Source organism: Amphiura filiformis, chromosome 2 (genome assembly GCF_039555335.1).
Source record: "Amphiura filiformis chromosome 2, Afil_fr2py, whole genome shotgun sequence".
NCBI classification, from domain to species: Eukaryota; Metazoa; Echinodermata; class Ophiuroidea; order Amphilepidida; family Amphiuridae; genus Amphiura; species Amphiura filiformis.
This window is the reverse complement of record NC_092629.1, coordinates 59,751,788-59,774,069: the sequence shown is the minus strand read 5'-3', so window position 1 is coordinate 59,774,069 and position 22,282 is coordinate 59,751,788. Positions and strand designations below refer to the sequence as shown.

At 35.9% G+C, this 22,282-nt stretch overlaps 1 protein-coding gene across 1 annotated transcript; it reads left to right on the top strand.

Moving 5' to 3' along the window:
• The first annotated feature begins 7,624 nt into the window (after positions 1 to 7,624).
• Positions 7,625 to 13,917, top strand: LOC140136417 (neuronal acetylcholine receptor subunit alpha-10-like). Its single transcript, XM_072158145.1, has 7 exons — positions 7,625 to 7,698; positions 8,663 to 8,811; positions 9,352 to 9,396; positions 9,779 to 9,888; positions 10,523 to 10,750; positions 11,280 to 11,593; positions 12,695 to 13,917. Exons 1-7 carry the CDS (start codon positions 7,638 to 7,640, stop codon positions 13,252 to 13,254), a joined length of 1,467 nt encoding a protein of 488 aa, XP_072014246.1. The 5' UTR covers positions 7,625 to 7,637; the 3' UTR covers positions 13,255 to 13,917.
• The last annotated feature ends 8,365 nt before the right edge of the window (positions 13,918 to 22,282 follow it).

Genomic DNA, 22,282 nt, shown 5'->3' with positions numbered 1-22,282 from the left:
CAATAAAATGCACCAAAATAGACACTATAACAATACACACCATTAAAGGGTACTTCGTGTCCATTGTTTCAGATGAGATAGTACAACGAGTGCAAACATCTGGCTGCCTATTGAATATTGAGCTTCTATGAAAAGCTAGAGATAGAGAAACTAGGAGAGCTCCTAATGGAGCGAGAGGATGATAAATAAAAACCATCTGCATTATGAACAAATGTTCAATTTTCCTATCTATTAATTTGCAACTGATTTGAAATTTGTTGTTTGATAATAATAATATATGAAGAGTATGGTTCCAAAAAGCATTAAGCCCAAAGGCTGCTGTGTGGAATTTTGAATTTGAAGATATTCCTAAGAGTAGCACTAACCTTGCCAATCTAATAACATTAGAGCAGTAGAACTTTTGGTTATCTTTAAAAAAAAATGCAAATCTCTTTAACCTCTTACGTGCTATGCGAAGAAGAAAACAATAAAAGAAAATACTTTTTTTGGTTCCAAAAGGCATTAAGTCAAATGGCAGCCATTTTAAAACATGGGGACTTTTAGGGGACAAAATGATATTGAGAATAGTTAGAGAATAAGCTAGAGTTACAAACATATCCATTCCAATCGTTAAATGACATTTAAACTTTAAAAATGTAAAAATATACCAGAAAAATGTGACACAAGGCAACTATTGGACTTAATGCCTTTTTGAAACAAACTCTTCATAAGTTAAGAAATGAGGTACATTCTAGCGGTATCTCTTTTCTTATCATAAATTTCGTACCGCTTGTCTTGAGTCACTGAAATTCCAGTGTAGTAACTGGATTCCTTGCCCCTATAATATACATAACTTTTTTTACCGGTGTGTTGTTAATTTTGAAAAAATGGGGTTATTACCGCATATCGCGTATTTAAACTAAGATTGTTAAAAATAAAATAAATAAATAAATTTTGGATTTATAAAGGGTTCATGAAGGGCAAGGAAGAATGGCTATACCGATAGTACAGCTGCCAAGCTGAAGCATTGCGCACGTTTTAGTAGAAGCATGAGAATGTCTACACATGAAGTAGAAGGTCCAATGTTGATTTTAAGATGTGGAGCCATTTTGGATTTGACCCCTGGTGACCGCTAGAGGTCAAGAAAGGTCATACAAGGGTAAAAAAATTAAAAATGCTCCGACCTTGATGACAGATATACCAAATTACTCGTCTGATCACAAGGTTAAAAAAATGTATAGTTTGTGCTATCTACGACCTATCTTTACGGAGTTATCCTACAAAAACCTCATTTTTAGGTAAAAATTTCAACTTCTTTGGCTAAAAATGTGATTTTTACCAAAATACTTCTTCTCGTACAGATTACATGGTACAGTAATAAAATTTGGACATTGACCTTGGCTATAGCCGGGACATATGGGGTCCTCACAGATTTGAGGTCAAAGATGTGTATTTTCGGTACATAACCAAATAGGTTCAAAATGCTTCTTTTCCTACAGCATACATGGTACAGAGATGCGACTGACACATATGCATTGTCATTAGCTGGTGTCTATGGGGTCCTCACAGATTTTGAGCTCAAGGTCATATAGGGGTCAAACAGGGCTAATTACTGAAAATCACTCTAAAATTCACAATTTGTTAATTTTGCGCTGTGATCATCAGAATAATTCCCAAAGAACTCTAGCATTATGTGCATATATGATTAAATCAGATTTGGCTTAAACATGGAGGAGGGTCTGTTTTGGGGTCAAAAGCAATTAAATTGTGATATGATTCAAAATATGATGGAGGTTCTTTCAAGGTCACCAGCGGTCAACCAAAGGTCAAAAATGCAAACACAAAAATGTATTTAAAACGTTTTAAACATGTTATATAGCTTGGATTTTGGTTTAGATAAAAACGTTTTAATAACATTACATTTTGGGTTATTATAAAGGTCACGAAAACATAAAAAGGGTTTTGTATGAAAACACACTACAGCAATATGTTAAAAATGTTTTTAAAATGTTATTGGAACACATATTTTGCCTAATATTTTGCCAACACTTAATAACATTATGTTAGAATATTTGCAGTAGGTTATCAACAAATGTTTTTTAATGTTATGAATACGTTCTTTACCCTTTACATGTTCTTTATATATGCCGAATAATATCAAAAACGTTTTGTGTTTGCTATGAAATTGCAAAATTTGACCTATTTGAATGAAAATTAGTATATGTGATGTTGATATGATTCAAAACACGATGGAGATCATTTTGGTCAAACAAAGGTCAAATATTGTTATATGAGATGTAATAAAACTTAGTGCATGCATTCTTTTCGAGATGACAAATTTGTCCAAGGTCATAAGAGATCATTTGAAGGTCACGGCTGAACTGGACTTCGTGGTCTTGAAAGACCGCAGCTCATCTAGTCTAGTAGGGGTAACATTCCAAAGTTTGTCCAATTTAAATGAACATTAGTATATGTGATGTTGATATGATTCAAAACTTGATGGAGATCATTTTAAGGTCATCAGAGGTCAACCAAAGGTCAAATTGTTTATTAGATAGATAGTTATTAAACTTATTTTTCACGAAAAGACCATTTTATCCAAAGTCATTTCAAGGTCATCAAAGATCATTTCAAGGTCACGGCTGGACTTCGTGGTCTACCGCAGCTTATCTATTTCTTTCTTTCTGTTAATATTTGATATAATTTGCTCTTGCTCCTTCATTATTTGACCGATTACGACTAGGGCAAAAGCTCCACTACCCCAGTCGTTATACTTGATATTGGGTCAAACGTCACGCATGAGTAATATTGGTTAAAAATGCTTCTTCTCCTTCAGACTACATGGTATAGTGACGATATGTGGACATTGACGATGGCTATAGCCATGGGGGGGTGGCTCGCAAATTTGAGGTCAAAGGTGTGTATTTCCGGCACATAAATGCTTCTTTTTCTTACAGATTACATGGTACACAGATGCGACTGGCACACATGCATTGACATTAGCTGGTGTATATGGGCCCTTACAGATTTTAAGTTCAAGGTCATACAGAGGACAAACAGGGCTGATTACTTAAAATTAAAATTCAAAATTTGCTTCATATTAAGTACTGTGATCATCAGAATAATGCCAAATAGCATCGTGTGTTTAATTAAATTGTAATCAGGTCTGGCTTAAACATGAAAGAGGTTGGCTGTTTTGGGGTCAAAAGGGTAATGAGAATATTATTGGTATACGAGATCCTGATATGATCCAAAACATGATGGAGGTCATTTCATGGTCATCAGAGTTCAACCAAAGGTCACATTTTTTATTACATAAATTGTAGTAAACTTATTGTTACATTTTTGTGACGAAAAGACGACTTTGTCCAAAGTCAAGGTCATCAGAGGTCATTTCAAGGTATCGGCTGGACTTCGTGGTCTTATAAGACAGTAGCTCATCCCAAAGTTCTTTCTTCTTCTACTGTCAGCCTTAGTAACTTTGTGTTACATTTTGCATCATCTAAAACATCTTATTTTAAGAGTGTATAAAGAAATAATAATAACAACAATAAAGAGACATTATTGCAATCAATAGACAATGATAGAGGGAAACAAGCATTTTAATTTGTCAGGCTTATTTTTTAGCTATATAATCATCACTAAATGTGGGCGTGTTCAAAATGCCGTTTGCGCAGCAGGGTCTTGCACAAGAAGAGTCTGTAATCTGGTTTGCAGTGTGTGCGTCCACTATAGTAAACCGTTGAAACCGTTTATCCCTGATCAATGTAGTGATTCGCTTTTTGTAAACAATTTGCTAGGAAATAACTATCCATCTCAAGTGCTACAAATGCCCGTTGTCGATGTCGCTCTCATTTTTGGCAAAAATATCACAATAATATCAATCAATTGAAAGTACACAACGACGAGCTCCAGTTGGTGTTGGATGAGCATCTATATCGGTTTTGTCCTCTCTTACGGTGAGTCACTGTATAATGTTTTTATGGTATTTTTAAGCGGGAATCGTACCTTGTCATGTGCCTTTTATTACGAGAAATTCGTAACAATTTGTGGCTTGAAAAGTGTTTAATTGTTAAACACAATTACACGCAGTGTGGAAAAAGACCCATGTGAAAATATCTCAATATCACATTCACGTGATCCGATTCGCGAAAAACCGTCAAGTACCAGCAACCCACCAGTGCTGAAGAAGTGATGCTCGGATTAAACACAATTACACGCAGTGTGGAAAAAGACCCATGTGAAAATATCTCAATATCACATTCACGTGATCCGATTCGCGAAAAACCGTCAAGTACCAGCAACCCACCAGTGCTGAAGAAGTGATGCTCGGATGAGCAACGAAAATTTCACGTGAGTGTTTTTTTCTACTTGATTGTGTGAATCAGTTGAAATTTGCAATAATAATGTGAAAATATACAATGTCATTCCATTGAAATCCAGTACAAGCGTGAAATTGCTTACTAATGCATTTTTTTGTTTCAAGTAATAGAGGAGAGCATGAAGTTTAACATTCCGCCGGGAGCCAGATGGACACCCTTGAACAAATTGAGTTATGAGATGAAGGGTCACGCAAGGGGATTAAAATTTTACAATGCTTTAATCAAGTTATAGAATTAGGGATTCAATCATGTTTCACCGTTGTTCATCACTGATTAACAACGATGCGTCCGCGTCGTCTGCGTGGTTTACTTCGCGAGGACAGCTTTTCAACAACGAAAACAAGCTAAAGATCGTATAATTCACATGATTATTTCCCAGATTATTTCATGAGGAATGCCAGTTAATCATTGACAGCCAGCCTTACAAAAAGATCGGTGATTTCTGTTGATATTTGCAATAAAACTGAATAAAACGTCAATCTTTATCCGATACTTCTAAAATACTGAATTCAACTTGTAAGCGTGATACGCACACAGATTCCAGACATGACGAATTATACGCGCTCACGCGTAACGCGGGTATGCGCTGGCGTTCGCGTATACGCTTACTGCAAAAGTGTGGATTCATCGCGGATTAACAACGGTTGGCTCCTGTACAAAGGTATAGGAAGAGTTGTTGCATATCACATGTTGTTCCACTCGTCCCAAGGCATGCAAAAGTCAATTGGTATCTCCAAGATACCTAGCTAATGAGATATAGGTTAAAATAGGTCAAAGGGTATTAAATTATAAAATAACAATTTACAACGGTCAAATTTCAAAATGCTCCACATTGAAAAAAATTAGTATCAAATTATTCGTCTTCAGAAATTAATACAACAATGGTATAGTTTGCTACATCAGATGAGTTACCTTATTCTAGAATCATGGGTATGAGTTCATTCAACAACCCTACATCTTATACAGTATATCCCAGGAAAACACAAAACGTTTTCGAGATCATTCGCTAAAGGTTAAAAATGTTGCCAGATAACGTTTAAATGTCGGGTTATATAAAGGGTATATATATATAGGGTATAAAACGTTTTCATAGCATTCAAAAACATTTTTTGATAAGTTTCTGTATTCTAACATAATGTTATTTAAGTGTCGACAAAATATTTGGCAAAACAAATGTTGGCAAAAACTATTTCAAAATAACATTTTGAAAACATTTTAAGAATATTGTTGTAGTGTGTTGTCATACAAAACGTTTTCAACTCCATAGATATGGCAAACTATATAATTATTTTGTGTTTCATTTTGTCAAGACCAATAATTTGAGTCCATTTTCATTGCAATTGGAGCATTTTGAAATTTTAATCCATATACAATTTTTTTTTACCCTTTAACTTATTTTGGCATATATGTCATTAATTAGGCATTCTAGACTAAATTATGATTTCATTTAAGCATTTTAAAATTTTACCCCCTTGTGTGACCTTTGACCTTAATAACTCAATTTCCTCAATCAAGGGTGCCCTTTTGGCTCCCGGCGGAATCTGAAGCTACACACCCCTGCTTAAAAGAAAAAATACATTAGTACGCAACTACACACCCAATAATATGGCGATTTTCCTGGACTAAGTCCTGAGTACTCCTTCCCTGACAAAATACTAATCCGTTACTAAATATTTGAAAAAAATAATTGTGATACGATGAATTTACAACTTGTGTGTGTCTCGTGAATCCATTTTGTCAAAAGCATGTACCATAAACGTGCAACAGATGGAAATAACACACGGAATCTCTCTCGTTAATTTGGTTATATTATTGCTATCAGCTAGAGTTCTAGATAATATCAGGTGCTTTACATCACATTTTAAAAATATATTTTATATCTGCGCAGTCGAAGCATGGTATGATTCTTAATTACTTCGATGATGACATTATTTAGGCGTGAAACTAATTACCAATCTTACACTTAACTTCTCAAGTAATTATCATTGAAATTAATACTAACACGTTACATGATTACTTCATGTACACTTTAAATTCCGGGGGGAGGGGAGCACTCGAAAGTGACGTACCTGTATGCTTACATGAGTACGACAGTATGGTCTAAAGGTGTAGGATATTTTTTGAAAGAAAGGGGCGACGGGGAAACTGATAGCCTTGCATCATATGATAGAAAGGGGCTTATTCAGTGTGTAGCTCACAGGCAAATGGGGGTCATTTATTGTAGGATCGTTAAAATTGGGCGGTATTAACAGTGAAAAATATTTTTCTAAGCTATCCTGTTGGTAAACAGTTGCAAGTTTGAAGTTGAAATTGTCCCATCTTTAATTTGTTCAAAATTAGAAGACAACTCCACACGTTATAACAACAGTTTAAAATCATAAAACACTGCGCAGGTATTTAAAGCCATGAACTTGTCACTTCACTGATATTATAAGAAAGGTTGCGATGTTCCATAATTATTGCGCCTAATGCTTGTTCATACGCCACGGTTGTTTGATGTGATCATTTTTAAATTTTCTAACAAATATATAATTTTCAATTCTGTGCCTGGATAATACCAACAGTTATCATACTGCACACTAATATACAAATATATTTTGTAGCTATTTTTAACATAGATTTCCCTTTTTTAATCTTTTTCTGCATTTTTATGGGTTTTTTTATTCTATAAAGTATATTTTTGTGAAAATTGAGGGCGCTATTTACATATATTTTAAGTTTTATTTTTTTTAGAAAAATTCTTCGCTATTTGTTATTCATTTTTCTGATGTTTTGATGTCATTATACAAGTTGCTACCCTCTGTAAAGATGCAAACAAGATTTAAGATAAATAGCGCTATCAGTGTTCAACTTTGCTTTAAAAGGAATGCAGTTCTACATGCCATCAAACAACCGTGATGCCCGTTTATACCGCATATACAGGTTTTTCATGGATTTTTCAACTGGTCACAGAACAATGTGTCACGAAGCTTAACTTCAAAGTCAACTTTTCTCGATATTACATCTGTTCACAGATTTGCCTTTTGTAATGCAGTCTGTTTTTATACATGTCAGTTTTACTTTTACTTTCTCAGAAAGATAATTATAACAATATCCCGATAGTTATAAATAAAAGTGCGCTAAACAATACTACATTTCCAAGTGAAAACATGATAACAATTTAATTTCTAATATAAATAGTTATATCGCCAAAGTATCGCGACAATATCTTATATTTTTGTCTATTCTTTGTTTTATATTTTTCTGCAAAATTAGCTGTTGCTTTCCAAAGTAATAATGATGATCAAAAGATGCCACCTCGATATATTGATACTAATGCTACTAGTCTTGTGTACTGGTAAGTAAAAAGTAATATTATTAAAGTAGTGCTGGACAGTGGCGGATCCAGATTCCCTAAACTTTTTCTGTAGCGCTGCATGCCCCGTCCGGGGGTGACAGGAGTTCCTCCTGAGAGTCGAAAAAAGTTGCCGAAATGTATGTTAAATTCTGATATCAATATTATATCGTCCTGGTTGTGGGGATGCCCGGGGAACCTCCCCGAGGAGTAGAAATGTATGTCGGAATCGCCCATTATAAGAGTTGAAACCGGAAGCAAAGGCCCAAGAATGTAGATGCAAGCCGCATTTTGGAATTTGGAGGCAAAGTGAATGTCCGAAGGAACGAATATTGTGCCAATTTTGGCAGGGTGCATCTAGGAAAAAAGCTCATACGCAAGGGGTGGTGCAATTTAGTCCAGTTGAATAGATGTTTCCCCCTGATAATATTAAAGTATTTAAAGAGCGGAAGTAATATTTGGGAATGTTCTCAATGATCAAGGTATATAAAATAAGGTACATTTCAAATCACTTCATCTGGACTGACTATAGCTATAGGGGAGACACCCTGTATAAACCCAAACAATTTGGTGAACTGGTTCATTGTTAGTATTGTTAATGTTGATTTTGTGATCACTATTGTGCGCGAATAAACATATCATGAAACATTTATATTAAGGGAAAGCTTGTTAATCAGGAATCAGATTGGGAGTTCAGTGTCAGTAATATTTTTCAGTGTATTAAAAGCTTATTCAGTGATACCAGCGATAGTGTAAAAAGGTCAAAATTGTTAACAAATTTCCTAAATGTGAGCTAAGGTGCAGAAGCTCGTTATGGACTTGGAAAAGAGCTCGAAAAGGGTATTATGAAGTCGCCAGTACAGAAGAATAAGTTCAAGGAGATGTCAATACAATACGAATAAAGCCATAGAATCATGGAATGGAACTATGAGTCATAAACTTAACCTAACCCTAACTCGTTTTACAGGGTGTTCCAGTCAAAAACAAACTGTTGCTGTTAAAATGCTACACCACCGCTTGTTTGATGATTACAGCAATGAATTTCGTCCTACCCACAACAGCTCCACTGCAACCAAAGTCATTTTTAGAATGATTTTTCGAAATCTTCTAGATATGGTAAATACTAATATAATTATATGAACATTTTCAATCAACCGACCATCAATCAAAGGCCCGTAGCCAAGGAGTACGGGTGTCGCCGCACCCCAAAATAGACAAAAAGGTCCACTTTTTAGGGGGAAATGCAAACAAATACACATGTAAAGAAAAAAGGTGACAACCATGTTATGCTCCTTCTTTCCAATTAGCACATTTGTCTTTTAAACCGCTTACAGAAAGCAAATGTACTTACTTTAGCCTAAATAAGTTAAAGCCGTGATTATTGTACCATTTTCATAAAAATACATTTGTATTTCATTTGCACAAAATGTTAGTTTTTACTGTCAGATATATGTTCCCTTTCAATTTGGAGCCGAACAACTGAGGTAAAGCAAAGATAATTTTTGCGCCGATGTCGCCAATGCTTGTCACTTCGTCAATCATGACGGACGTCGGTCCTGTTGATGTGTTATGACCATCCTGTACGGCATGTACCAGCATCAGCATATTTTTGCAGGTTATGTTACTTCATTAATGAACATTTAATTAATTTTGCAGAATACCCGGGAGCAAAGAGTTGCAGTAGGAGGTTGGTTAAAATTGGTAAGTTGTTCAGGTATTTTAGTATATAGTTATTATTAAAAATATAACAAACCATCCATTATTTGCACATGAAGAACAACAACATATATAACAAATTCATTTAGGGGCTGTGCAGGGGCAAGCCGAGAGGGGGGGGCAAGCGATTTCTGGCATGCACACATTCATGGGGCGCCTTTTTAATTAAACGCTCCAAAAAGGCTTGGGAAAACAGTACGGAAACGCTTTAATATGCAAATTTTTCTGCTACCATTTAAGGGACCAACGCCAAACTAAGCAAAAATATGTACATGTAGTACATTGGAAGTTGACGAAAACGAAGGATGATTCCGAGCTGTTGCAACGAGTGGCATATAAATTGGTACTTTTATTTTCTCCCATATAGACATGGACAGATGAATTCCTCACCTGGAATCCTGACGATTTCGATGGTCTTCAGAGACATACTGTTCCTGTTTCAAAGATATGGTCACCAGATATAACTTTGTATGATAAGTAAGTAACGCCGCATCCGTGTTATCCATGCTAGTAATATAATTGAGCTCTTTTTGATTTCCTGTAACCATGGTAACGGATTCTCATAGTGTTCTTTTTTTGGTCTAATTTGCATGTCTTCTTTCCCTTCATCTATTCATTCTTGTTCCACTTTGTCTTGTTCTCTTTCTTTATCATAATCTTCTTCAGGGTGTTCGTCTTCTTGGTCATCATTTTGCTATGTATTTGGTTCTGGTTTTTCTTTTCTTTGTCTTCTTCTTTATTATTGTTAATTCCTTTATTTTCCATTTCTTTCTGCTTCCTGTTCGTCAGATCCTTCCCCCGTCTTCTTTCCTTCCTTATTTCAAACCCTTAAGTGACTATTGTCAAGTAATAATGCTGGTATCAAAGTTAAAATCGACAAAAATGTTGGGTCTATAACGATTCTTCCCTGGCCACTTTTATGTCAATGTGCTTCGTTCTAAAGTATTCTTAAACATCGCAGTTTGTAATTGTTGGCTTTGTATTTGGAACTATTTCAGCTTTCTTAAGTTGATATCATTTGTTTTCAGATCAATAATTAAAATAAACGTGATCTTCAAAGATTATGTTTCTTTGTAATAAAGTGTTTAATTTATGATTTTTTTTTACAAAGTGCTGATCTTTCTTTTGAACGCTACAAAGCAGACACTGTTGCACAGCTGTATCCAGATGGTACGGTGATCTGGTACGTTCCAGCAATTTACACATCAACTTGTATAGTCCGTGTACGATGGTTCCCATTTGACGTCCAAGTATGTGAGATGATATTTGGTTCTTGGGGATATAACGGTTTTGAAATCGATCTCTACCAAGAAACTAGCTTGGATGCATCGACAATGAGGTATGTTTGACATTTTGATGATTTATATTTGTAAATCGTAGATAAAGATAAAGTCGAGTCCTTTCGTAAGGTGGTCGTATTCTGTTTTATTTAGTCTGCAAAGCACATTCAATGCAATTATAAAGTACAAAAAGAAACGACGACTTCATGAAACCTGAATTAAACACTTGGTTCATATGGATCCATTGATGGATGATATGTTTATAATAAGGACAGGTAAATTGGTCTCATTTCAAACGATCAATGTTGAAACCAACTTGACCTGAAATTTCTGCTTGTGCGTATCCAATATTATTGGCGTAGAGTGGGGTTCGACAGGAAAGATAAACATTGATACCAACAACCGAAAAACAACTGTGAAAAATGCTCACCTGTGTCACCAAATCATCAGTCAATGGGGTACAAATGCATATTTTAATGATTTGGTCAACTTTGTGTTATTGAAAATACTACTAAAAGGCCATGAAAGTATTTATAAAATATTTATAATGATTCGAAAATATGGTAACTTTGTGTTATTGTCTTACAGGTACCTGGCTAACGGAGTATGGGATATGGTTGCAGTACGTGCCAAGCGATTGGTTGTAACATACCTCTGCTGTCCAGAACCTTATCCAGAAATACATTATCTACTGGTATTCAAACGTCACGCTGCATTCTACATCTTCTATATGGTACTGCCTTGTCTGTTCTTATCCATTCTGTCGCTGCTGGTATTTTATTTACCTCCTGATTGCGGAGAGAAGTTGACGTTATCAATCACCAATCTATTGGCTTTGGTGGTGTTTCAACAGATAATTGCTGAGAATATGCCACCAAGCGCAGAGGAATCTCCAGTTATTGGTATGTACTTACTTAATTTGCAAGAGTCTACACAAAACTTAAATTAGCGTTACTTGTGTCAAGTATTTTGTAGCAAAAGTGTTTCGAAATACGGAACGCGTTCTTTAATGTACACTATGAGAAAACGGTTCAATTTACCCGCCTAAAACTAAAAATATATTTAGATTGTTACTGCGATACTCATCGTAAAAGAATATACATGTATAATCAAGCTTAAAATGTTCAAGGTTGCTTCGAATATCAACTTATAGTTTGATCACTCGTAATCGCCGGGCCTGATAACATCGCGGATTAATATCAATATATCTTAATAGAGAATTTGCTTATGACATCTCGCCAGAAGCATCACAAATTATTAATTGAAGTCCTATACTTTGTCTACTTTATTTAACACGGCGTAATGGTAAAATTGGTAAATTTCTCGGCGTAGTGGTAAAAGCCTAACAACTCCCGCTGATGACGCTGATCAAAGTATAAAAGAAGCAATTAATGAATAATGTGGTTCGAAATGAAAAAGCTACATTCCCCTTAATGTAATGCCAGAGGATGATTTAAGGAAGCCCCATCATGCACTGCAAACGTGTTATCACTAGAGTTTCAACTGCCAATTTACTTTTCAAATCCCATTGAATTATGTGCAAAAGATGTTGTTTAAGAATTGTGCGTGTGTCATTATTACTTGGTCGATTTCAGTACAAAAGTGATGTATGCATAAAGGATAATTCACACCTTCTGTAGGTAACATAAAATGTGAAATCGACTAGCATTTTGAATGCGTTTTTATTGTAAATATATCAGTCTAAATTCAAATTTAATCATGCTCGTCAATGCAATGTGCGAGCAGTGGTGTCATGTTCACTCACACAGTTGTGCTAACCGCAAGTCAACACAGTGGCGTGGTGGGAAGTGCTTAAATCATCCTCTGATGTAATGCGTTCGATAAGTAAACATTAATTAGAATAGCGGACTTTGGCATTTTCGGTTGCTGTTGTTTTGTTTTTGTTATGTGTTTATTTTTTTGTTAGAAATACCTTTAATTTTCATATAATCTACACGTTACAACTTATAAATTAAACATTATATAACTCTTGATACTTTCAGGTACATACTTTTTATGCATGATAGTGATGGTATGTGCATCAGTGATCACAACTGGCATTGTTATGCACGTGAGTGCTCTATCGCAGCCTGTTCCACGATGGGTGAAACGTGTGTTTCTTCACTTCTTAACCCGAATACTCTGTCTATCTGCCGGGCCGCTTGAAGGCGATATCGGCGAACCTGTCATTCCGACAACTATCATTCCGAATTCAAATGCGAGGGAGTTACCGATCGAAAACGGAAACGTTAAAGGTCATACAAATGGGATAAACAAACAACATACTACTGCAACTACTAGTAACACTTACACGGCGTCGAAGGAACTTGAGGATGGATTAGAAACACTGCGCTTCATGAAGTTGGATTTGACCAATAAGAATGCGCACAAATTTGAACACATGCAGTGGCAGCGTGTTTCTATCATTCTTGATCGTCTATTTTTGAATATTTTCAGCGTGTTCATGATAGTTTGTACCATATATTTAGCGATGGAGATTGTAATAGGAACTGAGGAGGAATATGATGCAATTAAACGTGATCTTGAAGAAAACTGGCAGTAGTTGTAGTGACTGGGGTCACTAAAACTTTATATGAGCTCTATATATTATAGTATCTTCACCAGCCAATTTGATTCCCCTCGCTCTCTGCACAAATCGTATGCCCCTGTAACGTAACATATACCACCGCTGTCTAAACATAGATCCCTGAACTCTTCTTGTGTGCATCTGAGCTTGACTCAACATGACTATGCTTACGACATATGAATATTTATAGTAGCCAAATAACGGCTACTTATTGAAACCCTTTAATAATAAGTTCTTGACGACGTGCATCGTGGGAAAGATTTTACACAATCAAAAAGGGTCCATACGTTTAATACCATTGACAGGCTGTTTGTTTTTTGATTGAGCGGAATCAGACTGGCGGCGAAGGAAACTACAGCCTATCTCAAAAAACATTGTGCAAGTAAAAAGTGCCCTCTTTGGCAATTAGAAAATATTGTTGTGACATGATGCTTACATCAACGTCAAGGGTGGAGCCTTAGCTCTCGGATGCCGTTTGTTTTGTTCCAGTTGCTTATTTTAATCTCGAGATTATGTTTAGTTAACAACGAAAGGGTAAAATCACAATTGTGCCGCTTTTACTAGGGAAGAGGGCTGTACATGTAAGTCAATGATAGCATCAAGTTTATCAAGAGTTCCTTCGTGAAATAAAAATAATGCATCGATTACACAACAGTACAAATTAGTTTTTACTGTTTTTACCGTTTTATCATGATACAGGTATAATGATTCTCTTTTTCCATCTAAAACAGATTAAAAGATTCACATTCTGCTGTAAAGTTAAATACAATGTACATGTCAATGATTTTATCATGGTAAATACTGTTCTCTTTGTCACTCAAGACAGTCATGTTAAATACAGTCAAATATTGCACACAATGTTGTGAAATTAAAATCATGTCAACGACATATTGCACATCATAATTATACGTTTGAAATTTTACACTAAAGATTTAAAATCCATTGATGGTTTTCATCAAATCATAAGCACATTTCCGACTTCCGAGTGTGCAGCAGCTGAATCCTACATTGCTTGAAATCAACAGTTTAGTCCATTTTACAGTTTGGTTTTTAACATTATTGTTCGTGTACAATGGTCACTCAGAGGCCCCTTCCTTCTGCGTGACCGTCACCTGTAGCAACGCATCTTGCTTCCCTCGTCTTTAATACAATTATTTTGAGCAATTGTTACATAATTTCATTTCAACATAATTTCATTTCAACATTGAAAGAAAGGTGGTTTATGTACGTGCATTTAAATACTCCATTCATCTTTTTGTTCAATATTAACAATGAAGCAGTATTGGTAAAGAAAACCCTGAATTTAAAACATGTACATGCAGCGACCAATGGTTATTTACGCAAGCATTGTATAAGGGAGGGGCAGGGGCAGAGTCCACCTGACAATAAAATGAGAGAGAAAAGTGCCCCTGACCATGCTGACGAAAAATGAAGGAGAATATAGGGAAGGGAAAAGAAAGGGCAAGGAGTGTATTGACGCTAAGACAACCTAAGCTAATCGTAGATCCATCCTTTGCGCTTATTCTAGTGATAAAATTGGTACCCCAACATCTTACCTGGGGTAGGACCAGCCGTCAAAAATGACCAGAGGGTGGTGAGGCCCACCATTGGTTTCTACAATAAAATCCATGATTTTCATTGCGCTCTTGTAAACTTATTCCAAGACCTACTGACTTTTTACTTTTAAGTTAGGTTGAAATAATCACTGAAAACATAATGTCGTAAGTTCTACTAAGTAAAAGTTAGTAAAAACGATGTCTCGTTCTACTAATCAATGATTTGTACGGCATGACAAGCGATGCTATATATTGGTTAGGCATGCTTAACTAACGTGCCTTACCAACGAAATGATTAGTACGGCATGGGTTTTACGAATTTCAAACCTGCCGTACTAACCTATAGGATCGTAAAAACGATGTCTCATCCTACTAATATTGGTTAGTTGGACAGGCTCAACTAACTAATATTGGTTAGTTGGACAGGCTCAACAAAGATTAGAACTCGTTTGACTGGCGGAACGAATCAGTTGTACAAATGTGATGTACGATGGTTGTGAAGGTGGAAAAGTATGCATACAGGTAATATTTCAAGTTATTTCTCTCAAAATGAGCACTAGATATTGTATTGATGGTCTAAGCTTCTTTTCTGTATGATCAGAAATGCTGTGCACATGTACATTGTGGTCGTAGAGACTAAAAGTCATAACTGCGTCACATCGCATGTAAGCTTATACATGTAGCTTTAAGCTTACATGCGATGTGACACAGCATCGTGACTTTTAGTCTTTACGACCACAATGTACATGTGGCACAGCATTTCTGATCATACAGAAAAGAAGCTTACACCATCAATACAATATCTAGTGCTCATTTTGAAAGAAATACCTTGAAATATTACCTGTTAGCATAGTTTTTCACCTTCAAGTTTGTCGCTGCACAACCGCTACTCGGTCAGTCGTCTGCAAGCGTGGTCGAGTGCAGAACACATGATCGAAACAGCGGGAATGTTTAAAACATCGTAAAACCACCAGAGCTTTGTAAAACCAAATGGTACAACGAGTTCGTAAATGCTGCGATGACAGGGTTTACGAATTATCGATGCTGTACTAAATGTTGCATTGTCGTAGAACTTCCAAATCCAATTGGTAGGACCCACTCAACAACTATTATTCCTTCATTTACGAGTCTTGCATACGTCCGCTTAGTTACATATATCGTAAGACATCGTAAAAATTGGTAGAATGCGCTCAAGCAGTTTATTTTACTAATTTAAATTAGTAGAACACAACGAAAAACAAGCTTTTGTTTTCAGTGATCATTTCCTTTTAAATTTAGAATAAAATACATGCTCGTATCATACTATATGCTTTTTGAAATCAATGCAATGTGTAATTGATTTACTGGGATAGCAAATAAACAATCTAAAATAAACGACATCACTTCTAATAAAAATTCCTTTAAAAAATAAATGGGGCGCCCAATGTGAGCTTGGATGTGATATGGTGAATTCCATGGTGTGTAGATTTGGTATTATAATGATTTTTCTAGGGGAGAGTAGAAGATGATCAAATGCAAGAGAAATGTGTTTGATTGGGGAAGGTGTTCTGACAATCCAAATATATATTTAGTCCACCTCAGATGACCTGTAACAATTTTGGCGCAGAATTGTGATCGACATTATTTAATTCGCCTCGGATGACTTTGATCTGACATTCAACATTTTCGCGCTTACACAATCATGTCCAAAACAATTTAACTCTTACAACTTCCTGTCAACTCTCTAATTTAAAACTCTAAATTTCTGTCTCTTTGCCTTTTCTGTCTTGTACCATTAAGATAAGCAAACATCTCCATCAGGTGGTGAATGACGTGCATTCTCTAAATTCAGTAAATTTCCATCGTCAACCGTGTAATTGAATGGGATTATTTTGAATTTTTAAACGCTTGAAATATTGATTTGGAGCGACACGATTCAGGATGGTAATGAGAAAAATATGATCTATTTATTCTATTATATGATACCTAAAACACTTCAACAATGAGAAAATCGGGGGGTGATGCTGTAGATCGGATTATGGACCTTTGATGCATAATGCTGATAAATTCTTGATATCTTGTTGATGTTGCTTGTTAGCTAAGTAGCTAAAATAAACTCTTGTCAAGAGTCAATTGAGTATCCTATATGTGTCATATACTCTAAAGGGCTGACATTTTCTTTTGAATGGGGGGCGTAAATATCCTGGGGGTCATAACATTTTTATACCAAACGAAAATAGGGAGTCGTAAATTTGTAAACACCGAAAGTAAGGGGGTTATAAAATTATAGGGTCACACAAAATTGACTCCGGTAGCCGACATATTCATGACACCCGTTCGAAGAAATTGACAGACGCCTAAACAGAGTCAATAAACTCTTTCCAAAACATTCCAAGACTCATTTCCATGACTCATTTCATGATTGACTCTCCCATGAGAGCTCTCCCATGAGAATCAAGACCGTTAATACATGATATAATTTTTTCACATAATGCCACCGGTGCCTTTCATTTTGTCATTCGGTTGTATCGTAGTTATTATATGTATCGGACTTGAGATGAATAGACCAGTATACGGGGGCTTAAAGGGCATTCCCCCCAGGACTCTGCCAAACCAACTTTTCTAGCTTCCTTTCATGGTCCTATGATACATTCAACATGTTACCAAAAAAAATCCTAGCACTCCGGCCATATTCAACATCAAACGTCATGATAGGTCTCATTTCATGGATAATTACAGTTTGACCTACCTGCGACATACCGTACTCGAGTTATAAAGCCAAAAGGTCAGATCTTAGGGTGGTCTTTTTGGCCACACAAGGGCCAAAATTTAAAAACGCTCCGATTTCAATGAAAAAATTACTCCTCATGTAAAAACAAGTCAAATAAGGTTTGAGCATGTAGGATGTTTCGTTACCTAGGAAACGTCATAAAATAGGTTGTAGTCAATAGGCTGAAATGGGGTTTTGCCTTTCTTGTCCAATTTTATCAATAACAAAACTTCAGACAGTGCAAATTATTTCTTATTTGACTTGAGTTTACATAACAAGCAATTTGAGACCATTTGTGTTGAAATCCACTAGACGGAATTGTGGATGAGAAAACGGACATTTTGGTGAGAAACGGCCAAAATGGAAAGAATAATAATGTTTGTTTTGAGCTCAGCGGGGATTACCAATTCTCACCAGTTTTAATAAGACAATAATGATTGACACACACACCACGAAGTTTCTCATCCAAAAGAATGAGAAATTTAAATTCTTTCTATTTTGGCCGTTTCTCACCAAAATGTCCGTTTTCTCATTCAAAACTTCCTCTAGTGATCGGAGCAATGAAAAAAACTGATCAGCCCCATACTTTTTCTGAATCCTTGCAATGAGAGGAATAGATGTGTTGAACTGTGATCTTGAATATGGCCGGAGTGAATGAATATTAAATGCGTTAAGGGTTCAGCCTATAGGAATAAAGACCAATCGAACATATTCTTGTTTATGCCATAATATTGTAGTCTTTCAACCCTTTCATAACTTCAGCTGTGTAACTTACGAAAATTCCCGCTAAAAAGTGGTTCTTTTAATTTTTGAAAATCTGGATTTTTCGTACTGATCATACTATAATGATCACCAGACAATAATGTTCTAATCACACTATAGACTGCGTTGACATGAGACGTCAATTGCTAGGCAATTTCGGTCATATGCCCACGGATATGTTATGTTCAGTACGGTGTACCATGAGGAACATGCTAACTTAAAATAATTTTTGCAAACTTTGATAATTTTTTACAAACTCAAATGATTTTTTACAAACTCGAATAATTATTACAAACTTTAATTTTTGTTGTTGCAAACTTTAATATAATTTATTGTGCATGTAGAGGCCCATTTATTGTCGGATTTCTGTATTTAGATCACGCAGGGGACTCACCATTAGATTCTCAGGGGTGCATGGGAGTTTGGGCAGAATTTTTTTTGTATTTTTTTATCGCCTCCAAAGGGAGGATTTTTCTTATCCTGCACCTGAAGCACCAGTCATTGCGTCTTGTCTGTTGCCATTGATCGATATTATTTAAAGGCGGAGGCACCCTATTATATCTGTTCTTGTGTATGTGAGTACTTTATGCAGTTCTGATCATTTTGAGAAGGCTACATTTAAAAAATCTTCTGAAACTTGTGATTTTCTTGCATTTTCTGCTCGTCTACTGGCCTTTTGCTATACTACCGTTGCCAGTATAGAACTCCGTTGATTATCGATCATTGATTAATCGTTTCGGATGTATTGATTGTTGTACTTTGTCACCACAGAAATTCGTATCTGTAACAACTCTTTACCTACACACTTAAGAAAAAAAGTGTGATAAACACTTTTCACTGTGCTTCCTGAAGCGATATTGAAAATGGCCCCACTGTATTATCAATGTTATGACTGTAAACAAAGAAAAGGGAAAGAAGTATCTATTCGTCAATGTGAGGAATTTTTATGTAATGCATGTGATGATATCCGACACGGGATCCAACCCAAGCAAATGCCCTCTCCAATAAAAACTATAGAGGAGACTGGACTTGGCAAATATGTTGCTTCTCTGTCTGCTGCTACCAATCAAGCACATATTGAAGATGAGGCGACTCCCCCCAACACTAGCTGCTTCAGTCCCAAATGCAGTGCTGACCCAGAGGATTCCCGAATAAGTTGTGCCATCTGTGCAAATGATTACCACATCTCATGTACCACCCTAAAAAAACGGCCCTCCAAATCTACAAAATGGACGTGCCAAAAATGCAAAGACTTTCATGAAACAATGAAAAACTTACAAAAGACAGTAGCTTTTCTAACGAGTCAACAAAAAGAAATGAACACTCAACAACAGACAATTCTGAAAACCCAAGACATCCTCAAAAAGGAAAATGAATCGCTCAGAAAAGACCAACAGGCACTGTTGAAAACTCAAGAAACTCTAATAAAAGAAAACGAGACGCTAAAGAATGAGATAAAAGAGATCATAAACTCAAATTTGGCGACAAATTCAGCTGACAAAAAACAAGCTGAATTCCCTTTAAAGAGTGACAAAGCACATCCTGAGACTGAACCTTCTGGTACTTTCATCATTGGAGACTCAATGCTGAGAGATATTCACAGTGATATGTTTGAGAATGCTGATGTCCAGCCCATCAGTGGTGCCACAGTGTTAGACATTTTCAGGGAACTGAATTGCAAAACAGACCTAAAAAGTTATAAAAACATTGTCATTCATGCTGGCATAAATGACATCTCAAACAAAACCCCCGCTAAAGAGGTTACCGAATCCATGGAAGCCTTAATCACACTCCTTCTGGTTGAAACTCCGATGTCAAGTATCTATGTATCTGCTGTCTGTCCACGAAGTGACAAGCGCTACAGAGATGAAATACAGCAACTAAATCAAGAACTTCATGATCTTGCCCGTCGTGTAGACTGCAATTTCATCGATGCAGGAGATAACATGACCTATAAGAACGGGTCAATTGACTCGTCACAGTTTGTAGACGGACTACACCTTAGTGCGCGAGGTAATGAAACCCTAATATCCGCGTTCACAAACGCTGTTGATGATCTAAAGCACTCCGGCAATTGGACCCAAGTCAAGTCACAGTCCAACAGAAGACGTCGCCGATCTGCTCCAAAAAGTCAACATGAACGTCGTGACCAGGGACATTTACGCGAACGCGCCTATGAAGCTCGAGGCTCCAGAAATCATGGATACCACATTGCGAACACTCAAACCCGCGATAATACCGCCCAGTATTCGGCATCACAATATCGCAAACGCGCCTACGGATCTCAAGTTTCCAGACATCATGGATCCCAAGTTGAGAACACCCGGCCCCGCGATAATACCGCAGGGTATTCGGGTTGCTTTAATTGCGGACTCAGAAATCATAATCAAAAAACTTGTAGATTTGACCGTCGTGTACGCTGTCGTGCATGCAATAAGTTGGGCCATAAGGAGCGTTATTGCATAAACTTGGCAAATAGGAAATAGGTTTCTGGCCACGTAAAAATGTGTGCCGAAATAGAGCAGTGTGGTATTGTAAAATATAATGAAGTTCAAGTACAAAACAATGGTGAAAATGATATTTCATTTAACAATGATACAGATGAGACTGTTTTTAAATTCAATGCACACAATAATGATGCAAATAATGATGTACATGTACTGGATAACGATGCAGAGTGTGTTTATGTTAATGAAGTTCAGGTAAAAACAAGAGTAAACATGATTATAGTGTTATTTCATCTAATAATGATATTAATGTAACTGGTTTATTTATTTCATCTAGTCATGATATAAGTGAAACGAGAACACAATCTATAAGTGTGTGTAGTAATGACATTGAAGTTGAAGCAAAAATAGTTTTCAACATGGTCATGAGTTTATTCCATCTAGTAATGATACAGATGAGACTGGTTTAGCTGTTTCTTATAACAATGACACAAGTGAAACTGAAACAGAATGTGATATTACATGTGTATATGAATTTGATGTTGAAAACAGTAAAAGTAATCATGTTATTTCATCCAATAATTATGCAAATGAAACTTGTTATAATTGTATTGTATCCAATAATGATGTAATTGATAACGATGAGACTGGTTTAGCTGTTTCTTATAACAATGACACAAGTGAAACTGAAACAGAATGTGATATTACATGTGTATATGAATTTGATGTTGAAAACAGTAAAAGTAATCATGTTATTTCATCCAATAATTATGCAAATGAAACGTGTTATAATTGTATTGTATCCAATAATGATGTAATTGATAACGATGCAGAGTGTGTTATTGTTTATGGTAATGAAGTGCAGGTAAAAATAATAGTCATCATGATTATAGTGTTATTCCATCCAATATTGATATTAATGTCACTGATTTATTTATTTCATCTAGTAATAATACAAGTGACACTGGAACAGAGTGTATAACTGTGTGTGATAATGACTTTGAAGTTCAAGCAAAAATACTTGTCAACATGGTCATGAGGTTATTCCATCAAGTAATCACATTAATGATACAGAAAAAGAGTGTGCTATTACACATGTAAATGAAGTTCATGTTAAAAACCGTAATATTAGTCATGTTATTTCATCCAATAATAATGATACAGGTGATACTGAGAATACAAATGAGTATTTACAACTGCAAGATGGTAAAATCCCTGCTCTAAAAAGCAAGGGTATAAAATTTGCCCATCTAAATATTTGTAGTCTTGTCAGTAAAATTGACGAATTTAGATACATGTGTGGTCATACATTCGATGTTATTGGTGTAAATGAAACTTTGTGTGACTCGACAATCAGTGATGAAGAAGTGAAATTAGATGGTTATAATATATTGAGATGTGATCGTAAAAGAGATGGAGGAGGTGTCGCTGTTTTTATTAACAATAATTTCACTTTTAAAAGAAGAGATGATTTATGTGACAATACTGTT